Source organism: Crotalus tigris, unplaced genomic scaffold (genome assembly GCF_016545835.1).
Source record: "Crotalus tigris isolate CLP2741 ecotype Arizona unplaced genomic scaffold, ASM1654583v1 scf7180000017666.27876245, whole genome shotgun sequence".
NCBI lineage: Eukaryota > Metazoa > Chordata > Lepidosauria > Squamata > Viperidae > Crotalus > Crotalus tigris.
Window position 1 is genome coordinate 1,727,527 of NW_024096551.1, and position 9,527 is coordinate 1,737,053.

Sequence of the window (9,527 nt, forward strand, 5' to 3'; positions counted from 1 at the left end):
AGCGTAGTGTCTGCATTTTGAATTTGCGGTATTTTATGTAGAAATTTAGCCTTTTCAAATCCAAAACGGCTCTCCAACCCCCCGAGGGTTTTGGGACCACGAAGAGGATAGAATAAAACCCCTGGTCTCTCTGGTTCATAGGCACCGGCTCTACGGCCCGTATGTTTAGAAGGTGCTGAACGGCCTCGTTCATGAGCCTTCTCTTTGTTGGGTTTGTGGGGCAGGGGCACGGGCGGAAGCGGTTCGGGGGCTTTGAGAGAAATTCTAGATATAGACCATGACGTATGGTGTTCCTGACCCATACGTCCGTGGTGGTCTCTTCCCACTGGGGAGCAAACCCTGCTAGTCTGCCCCCTATGGGAAGGTCTGGGCGGGAGTCATCTGGTACGGCGGAAGGGGCGGTTGTTCCCCCGAAAGGGCCGTCTTCCCTGTGTTTGCCTATGTCTTGTGTTCTGTCTGTCCCCCTGTCTTTCCCTATCCTGTCTAGCTTGGAAGGGTTGGGAATTTTGAAAGTAGTTGACCCTGGCTTCCGTACGAAAGGATTGTTTCCTTCCCCAGGAGCCGGGTCTCTTGTCCTGCCTTTTAAGCATGTGTTTAAGGACCTTGCGCTTGTCCTTGTTCTCTGTCAGGTATGGCGTTAGTGCCTCACCAAACAGCTTTGCCCCTTGGTACGGAGCCGAAGCCAATTTCCACTTGGATTTGGTATCCGCCTGCCAGTTCTTTAGCCAGAGGATGCGCCTGCTCGTGTTGTTTGCCGCCATTGCCTTGGCTGAAAACTTGGTCGCTAACAGTGTTGCGTCCGACGCATATTCCGTGGCCGCTACCATTTTGCTGAGTTCCTGATGAGTGCGTATATCTTCCATGGGAACCCGGCCCTGTAGCTCACGGAGCCAACAAAGTGTGGCTCTGGTGAAAAAGGACGCGGAGGTAGACGCCCTGGTAGCCCAAGCTATTGCCTGGTGCGTTCTCCTGTAGTTGGACTCACTCTTTCGGTCCTCGGCTTTAAGAGCCTCAGCAAAATCTCCTGATATGGCCGTGTCCGATATCAGGGGACCTATGGGTTCGTCCACCACCGGCACCTCTAATGTTCCCTCTAGCTCCTTTGCTACGTTAAATAGCTTCCTCTCCGCATTGCTAGGAAGCGGTAGGGAGGTTGGCGCTGCCCACTGTTTCCTTATTGTGTTTAGGAACATGGTCGGGCATGGTATGCGGTGTTGAGTGGTTACCTTTTCGGCGAACGTCGGCTCAGCCTCCGTGTCAACTGTGACAGGCTCCGCTGGTGTCCCATGCCCCAGATGGGCTGTGGCCTCAGCCTTGCGCAGAATAGTAACAAAAAGAGAAGGGTTAAACAGGCCGCTGAAGGACGGCCCTTGAGGTGAGGTGTCCTCCTCCTCCTCAGACATTTGAATCCCTTGTGACGTACCTGGCTGGTCCAGGTAAGCTTCCTCAGAGACCGACGAGTCTGAGACGGAGGAGAGGTCCTGATGGTCCTCCGTTTCCTCCCGATGCCTCGTTCTAAGTCCTAGAGACTTGGCTTTTGAAGTTTGAGCCCTGGCCTCAAATGCACGGTCCACTGCCTGTGCTATTAGGGTAGCTAGCAGATCCCCCGTCAATGCAGGAGGAGTGACCATTGCCTGGGACCCTGCAGGTGCTGTGGTTAGCATGGTCCTCGGGGTTTCCTGCAACCTCCGTGGGGAGGGGGATCGGGAGAGCGATGAGAATTCGCCTATCCCACCCTCTGTTTGGGACTGTGATGAGCTCCCTAATGACCAAATGGCCCGTGGGGATGAAGGGAGACCCAGCGGTAGATCAGAACCTATTCCCCCATTCTGCCTATTTTCAATTCTGGCCCTTTTCTGGGCTCTGTCGAACTCTTTTTCTAGGGCTTGGTGTCTTCTGATTGCCTGTTTGTCAGCCTTCTTTGATGACTTCCTTGCAGCCTTTCTAGGGGCTGCAGAGGATTCCGAATCCTCTGAAGCAGGTGCTCCAGAGGATGAAGGCGGGGCTCCAGTGGAGGGAATGATTGCTTCCTCCATTCTCCACTAACGCTGGGCCGCGATAGGGGGGACCCAGGTAGTAGGAGAGCTCCAACTTTGAGTAAGGACAGGCGCACTACTGGGGGCGTCTGGAACTCAGGAGCAGACTCTGCCAAATTGTCAGAGTTAGTCACTGTGCACGGATAAGAACAGGCACGCTAATGGGAATGCCTGGAACCCGGCTTGACTATGGTGGGTAAGGACAGGCACGCGACTGGGGATGCCTGGAACCCACCACTAAATCCAGAGGCGTACGGGCCACTAATGGGGGACCCGAAGTCTGGAAGGAGCCAAAGGCAACTAAACACAGTTAGTTATGAAAGGTTCTTATTTACTTTAGGTAGAAGACACCAAGTCCTGGCATCAGTAGCTATGTGTCTGATTTGAATGTCTCTGAATGACTAATAGATGCTTTAGTACCCCAGTACTGCTTGCCTATTATTCACTCCAGCGGCTGAACCTAGCTTCCTTAAGGAACTTTAACTCCCCTGTTTGGACAAAAAATATGGCCGCCGCTGCCAGGAAACTACTGCGCATGTGTTAACAAGGCTGCCTATGCCACGTGCGGTTGTAACAAAGAGCTGCGCGTGCTTCCAGCTGTGCAGACAATGGCGCCTCGTTTAAAAAATCCTGAGCAGCCTGGAGTGAAAAGACTGCTCCTTCGCACGCCAGCTGTTTCCCTTAATCAATCTCCCTCCCAGCATGCGTCCCCTTTGTCCTCCGCTTCCCTCGCTAACTGCTTGCCTTTCTGTCTTTTTTTTGTTTGTTTGTTTGTTTTAAACGCGAGGGGTTGCCCGAGCCTCCCCCCCGTTTGTTTAAGGCGGCTGCCGGCTGTTGGAAGGTGGCTGGGGTTGGTTAGGGAGGGGAGTTAGGGATTTCCCCCTTTTAAGTGGGGGAGGTTTCCCCTGTAGGAATCTGACTTCCTGAGTTTTACAATTTAGCAAGGAAATTTTTGAGTGGTCAATTAAATTGAATTAAATTATCTCTAATTAACTTTTAAACTAAGCAATTTCAGCTACTAGAAAAAATCCCCCCCTAATGGAAAGGAACTATACCTGCCCAGGAGCCAAAAGTTCTAGATGTGTCTTCATGGCGAGATCAGTCAAGACTGGAGGATCATGGTCCAAGACGGGGCGTGGCAACTTTGGCTGACTGATCTGATTGGCCAGGAATACAGTCTCAACCCACTGCGTGGATTATCCATCTCCAGTGCTGGAGAAATATGAAATTAACTTTTAGGGACTATAATGTAGTTAATCACATAATGTTTCTAATATGCTGCATGGCTAAAAGTGTTTGGCTATCAATTTTCGTTTGTATTTGGTCTCTGATCCATGTCACTGTAGTGTGCAATAATAGCCAGCATTGATGGCTATTTCAATTGCCCTACTGTTTTTCCATTGTAGCAATGTCCTAGTGAAACTTTTCACCATGTTCATTACTGACTGCACCTAGATTTTTGGGGGAAAAGGTCCAAGTGTGAATGCAGAAAATGAATCTTCAATGACATGTTGCACTTCATGGTCTTGTACATTATAAAAAGTTTGTCAATCAGCTGAATGTAGTTTGGGGCGCTGTAGTTAGCAAGAAAATTCTCAACATCATCCCTAAATGCTTTCCAAACGATTTTCTCTGGCTTTACTAAAAGATCTTTGAACTGCTTGTCATTGATGGTGTATCTGATCTGTGGACCAACAAAAATGTTCTTCTCAATCTTGGCATCAGTTATTCCTGGAAATCTGTCTCAAATCGTGGAAACCTTCATCTTCCTTATTCATTGCTTTCACAATTTTTTTTTAACCAGCTTAAGTTCTATTTTAAGGGGAGGCAAAAATATCTTTGTTGGGCCAACAAGTGGTTCATGTGCCATGTTTTTCTATTCTGGAATCAAATTCTTTCAGAGGTCTTGTCTTAATTCAACCGAAGTACAGTTCATACATTTTCTTGATAAGCCTAGTCATGGTACATCTTGAGGCTTAAAACATCTATTTGCTACAAATATAGCAGAATGGATCACAGCTATTCCAACATTGGTGAGACATTTTTGATGTTACTAATCATCCTATAGCATTGCAAGTCTATAATTGGCTTGTTATGTAAATTTCATGCACATGGACAATGAAACAGCCTTGAAATAATCACATCAAAATACATGGAAACTAATATCAATGAAATAAGTAGTGTCTATGCATGTAAGCTTCTTTTATACCTTTCCAAGCATCATTCATCCAGCCTAAGCATGCCTAGGCATGTCCAAACTACACAGTTCCACAAATGTTATGCAATATGCCCAGCATGCATGCCTGGACATGCATGAGCTCAAAAAGCACCTTATAACACAAATGAAAATTAGTTTTATGTATGTATGTATATATGTATGTATGTATCATTGCAAAAATAGAAGAATTTTATAAAATAATCCATGACAGGTTAAATTACAAGTTATTTTCATGATTAGCAGCCAAAAATCCACAGATACACCCAAAAGCATTCCGGAAGCAAAACTGTTGTTGTTCAGTGTAATTTGAGTCTGGTTATTTGTGTCTCGAAAGAGACTTCCAGGTTTTATTTGATGATCCATTTGTTTGTTTTCTGGCTGTCCACAACATTCCCAGGAATCATTTTTAACACCCAAGTTTAAAAGCATCATTACTCTTTTTGTTTCTTCAAAATTCAACTTTTACTTCCATAGGCTATTATAGAGAATATAATTACTTGCACTATTCTGATATTGGTAGGTATAGATCAGAATAGCATCTGAATATCTTTTCCAATTATTTTTTTTTAACTTGGAACATGCCCAAGAGGGACATGAAATCACAAACAAACTAGTCTGGAAAAAGCAGGCAGAGGCTTGAATTAAGACACACGTCACTAGTGCTACAGATTGGTAGGCGGTTTTCAAACTGACCAGTGACATGCTGAAAGTGGAAGGCAGCAAAGCCAGAAGAGAAAACTAATATTGTTATTTATAATGGATAGTACATTTACCAGTCAGGATAACACCATTCAGCAGTGACTCAAAATGTAAATATAAAGAGTAGGGATTGGCAAGAAGGACAACAAAAATTTCTACCAGCATGAAGATCAACATAATTTTTGTCTGGCCAGCAACTTGAGATTCAATAAAAAGCACAATTTCATTCACATAACCGTTATATTTACGTTTTAACAATTTATTCCATAATGTTAAAGCTCTATTTTGCCATTTACTTATCTTTTTCTCAACATACACAGTTCCATTCTTTGAAAGCCTTTTCTTTCTCTTTGGCAACTAATCCCAGCATTAATATGTTCACAACTCTTTTTTCTTCTGCATCACTATGAGATTGTCTTCTTCTGAACCCCAGCATGTCCTTCTGCTCTGGTCCTTGAGTTCAGGATCATTCTTCTTTAGGCAGCAGCAAAGTTCGGTTCTTTCAAACTGGATTTTCTCTTGTAACAAAAAGTCTGAGGCAATCTGGCTTTGAAAAAATGATCAGCCTAACAGCTGGTGGGAAACTGCCAGAGAGAATGTGTAATGCTTTAGGATGGAGATTCTCATTCAGGATGCAATCCTTCTACTCTATCAGCTCTTAATCAGGTATTTTTTAAACATCCCTTTACTTGTTTCCTGTTCCATCTGATATAATCACATAATATCTCTGTTTGCCACAGAGATTTCAATATTAAACCTGGATCCCTGATATAAGTGGCCAAAAATCTGGAATGATGATGATCCTGACTCATTAAGCCACTAGATGGTACCTTTACTCAGTAGTATGACAAGTCCAGAAGCTAACCCCTTTAATTTCAACCAAACTGCATACACACACTCACTGTTAAATCTTTCCGTTATGATAACTGCTTACATATTACCTACTTCTTCCATTTAAAATAAAAATTATTCATTAACTTGTTCCAAAGCATTCATATAGAAAGCTTATAATTGAAGAGTAAAGCTAGAAGTTCAACCTTCATTCTTAAGAAATCTACCATAGTTAGTGAACAATATTACTTAAAGTTTTCTGCAATGTTATGTTGAAACACTGTAGCCAGCTTGTCCTGATTTCAATTTTATCAAAGGGGAAAAAAACAATCATTAAACAATTGAATTAGCTTAAAAATATGCTTGCATATTATTCCCATTTGATCAGATTACTTGAAATATTTGTATCAAGCATTAAACTGCCTCATAAATATTAAGGATTTAATTGTACACTTCTGAAAGGACAGCCCATATAAAATGTGTTTCCTATTACTGTATCATAACACAAAATAAGGGCTGATAGGCCAAGATACATTTGGACTGATCAACTTTATTAGATTATTTATCAATAAATGAATATATAAATAAAAGCAGTAGTCTTTAAAATACTAATTCTACATTTCTTTGCAATTTTTTTGGGATGTTCACCTCACTGAATCCCTAAGCAGCATTACCATGTAAATATGCTTAAGATCAGTAAGATAAATGACCTTACACACACACACACACACACACACACACACACACACACACACACACACACACGATTTTAATCTAACTTGAGTTAACTTTCACTATCTAGATATATTGTTTCTGGAGACTACAGTATTGCACAGAATGCAATACTGCCTCACTCCCTCCTATAACTACTGTACTATGCAAGCACTGTAACCACATAATTACATAAGATAAGCACTAGGAAGAGGCTGGCCCAAGGAGCAACAGCGAAGGGAGAACATTATACAATATATGCCCCCACACAACAAACCCCTGAAAAACAGCTCTGTCACACACACAGAGACACTTGAGACAGTGTCTTGGGCTTTCCAAAGACTCTCCATCACTAATACTTAGTACCAGGCAGACTACTGCAGCAGTTATGTTAAGGTAAAAATGTATTCACATCAAATAAAACCATGGACTTATCATACTCTCATAATGCAAGTTCTCTCTCTACATAACTATTTGCAAGGAGCTTCTTCTAATAACATAAGCCTTCCCCTACAACAACTCATTGCACAATAGAAGAATTCATTTCACTCTTGGTCAGCCCTTCATGACCTTCATATCTGTTGGACAATAGCTTTCATCTTACCCAGTTAAAGTAATCTATATTGCAAAAATGTTTGCAGGTTAGATCACCTGAATGATTTGTGGCAGGGCCAGTAACAGAAAATTGTTATTCGGGCTGGGGAAGGGGAGATGAGCTCTACTTTTTACCAGGACAAAGCAGTGAAGAAAACAAAGATAATTTTAGCAAGGCAAGGGAGATTTTAGTGGAAGTGAAGAGTCAACCCTACAGATAAATGTTTTCAAAGACTCTGAAGAGAGTCAGGTGTGCTGGAAGCGACCATGTACAAGTACATAACATAACAATATGTTAGAGAAGAAAAGCCCCGGAAGAAGCAAAAATCGAGGCGGAGTTAAGTGACCCACCAGAAAGCTCAGTGGTTGGGATTACTGGCCATAATACATTAGAAAAAAGGGAATCGAAAAGAGAAGGATTTCTTGGGGCGAGAAAAGCTAGAGAGGCCAAGGATGGTCCGGGATAGCCTTTCCCAAGCTGGTGGCATCACATATGCGTTGAACGGCAATTCCCACGGCAAGCGTTTATTACAACGGGGCTGGTCATTTCGCAGATGCAGAGACCCTCAGCTGGGGGAGGCTCGACCCAGGACGTAGCCGGAGAAAACAGAAGTCTGTTAAAGGGAAGAGAAGGGGAGGGGGCGCCAGAGGCACCTTCATAAGAGGGCTTGTTTAACCCCCTAGAGGGGCACGAAATTAAAAGTGGTAGTTCCCGCCGACCATTGGCCGCTTCACTCACAGCTTCAGCTCCTCGTAGGCGGCTGCTGCTGCCGCGGCTATGACCTTGGTTCCCATTTGCTCCTTCGCCAGCCGCGCAGTTAAGCTCGGACTCTGCCTGCTTTCTATTTAGAATTCTTTCCTTGCTTCCCGGTCGTTCAGGCCTTTAAGACGGCACACCATTTAGGACAAACTTAATGAGAAAGCATTCCACGGCCTCCCGAAGAACGAGGCAATGACTAGGAAAGCTGGGATTGGTGGAATCTGTCGTTCTAACCACGCCAACCTATACTAGATGAGTAGGCGGGAACCACAATTGTGACGTTAGCTCCGGCTCTAGGCAACGCCGAATGGAAAGCGACCTGGGGTTGCCCATCATCCGTTGTAATTTCGATTTATAGAAGTACGGCTGCTCCTAATTGAGGTTAAAATAATGTTTTCAACTTTTGCAGCTTGAAGATGTATGGACATCAGCTATCAGAATTCCCCAGTAACATGTTGTCTGGGGAATTCTGTAAGTTTGAGTTTACATATCTTCAAACTGCCATGGTTGAGAAATACTGGTCTAAAATGAAAGACTATTGAAAGGTTTTGATTGGTTTAACCTTATGGCGCCACCCTTAAAAAACCTGTGGATGAAATTTACAATGCCCCGGAATTTAGAATACAAGCAAAAAAGTTCTTCTTTCCTCCAGCGTGGGCCAGTGGCGCAATGGATAACGCGTCTGACTACGGATCAGAAGATTCTAGGTTCGACTCCTGGCTGGCTCGATGCTTTCACTTTTCTTCTTCCTCAAACCTTTAATTCATTCTTTATAACTACTAAACTAGCGGTACCTTACCTATTTATCTTACTCCAATATTGTTTGTACACCATGCCTGGCAGAGATATTAGTATTTAGTGTTAGTTTTTATACTAAATATTCCACTGTGTTCCTACATTGTGCTAAACTACCGTTGTGGTGGCTCAGATGTTTCAAAGCTGCAGTGCGCCCAATTCAAGGCAGAAAAGAGATCATTCCAGCTACATTGGTACAAAATGTAACAACACAAGCAGTGTTCCTTCCCAGTATGCTTATGCATCACCACTGCTGTAATGGCAACAACTTGTAAGTACAATTAAAGATGGTCATTCCCTATAAAACCCTATAGGGCATAGAACATGGTCACCTGAGGGGCCACCTACAGTTTCTGCTCACATAATAGGTATTTTCCATATCTCTTCTATTAAATGTACAATCTCTTTAGAGATTATAGCAGCTTTATTCACAGTATGTGTCAGTTTGATGATTCCACAGTTTGCAATGGCATTTTTTCCTCTTCATGACTCAAAACCATTTATTGAAACATCCAGTTCAGTTTAATAATACCAATAGAGAAGATTTATAGATCAGGGTTGAATTAATGGGTTCCTTCATGCTCTCTGAGCTTGGTGGTTTTCTTACAGATATTTTATTACCCAAATAGGTAACATCAGTTTCATAATAGTAGCACATTTCTTGCGTGTGATGTGTGTTCAGAGTTGACAATGTGTAAATGTATTAAGGTGTAAAGTGTATGCTTTCTTGAACTGTTGTTTCTCTGTGTCATATAATACATGTGGCTATATGCATAATTCTGTATTTTGTCATATTTATGTAGTGTATATTGGAGGTGGTGACCATTTGAGAGCTGTATGCAACAAAATTTTATTTTAATGTATTCCAATTAGTGTACATACA

General features: G+C 42.9%; 1 protein-coding gene and 1 non-coding gene across 3 annotated transcripts in view; one reads left to right on the forward strand and one right to left on the reverse strand.

The window, feature by feature from the left end:
* SACM1L (SAC1 like phosphatidylinositide phosphatase) overlaps window positions 1–8,059 on the reverse strand; it is a 51,152-nt gene extending 43,093 nt beyond the window's left edge. The window contains exon 1 of one of the 2 annotated variants that reach the window (XM_039336135.1): window positions 7,829–8,059. In XM_039336135.1, coding sequence (XP_039192069.1) covers window positions 7,829–7,884 — 56 coding nt within the window. In that variant the 5' untranslated portion in view covers window positions 7,885–8,059. The remainder of the gene's footprint in view (window positions 1–7,828) is intronic. The other variant, XM_039336134.1, reaches the window with a different exon arrangement.
* Window positions 8,060–8,504: 445 nt separating this feature from the next.
* Window positions 8,505–8,577, forward strand: TRNAR-ACG. The gene has a single exon. It is a non-coding gene; the product is annotated as a tRNA-Arg (tRNA).
* Window positions 8,578–9,527: the final 950 nt, after the last annotated feature.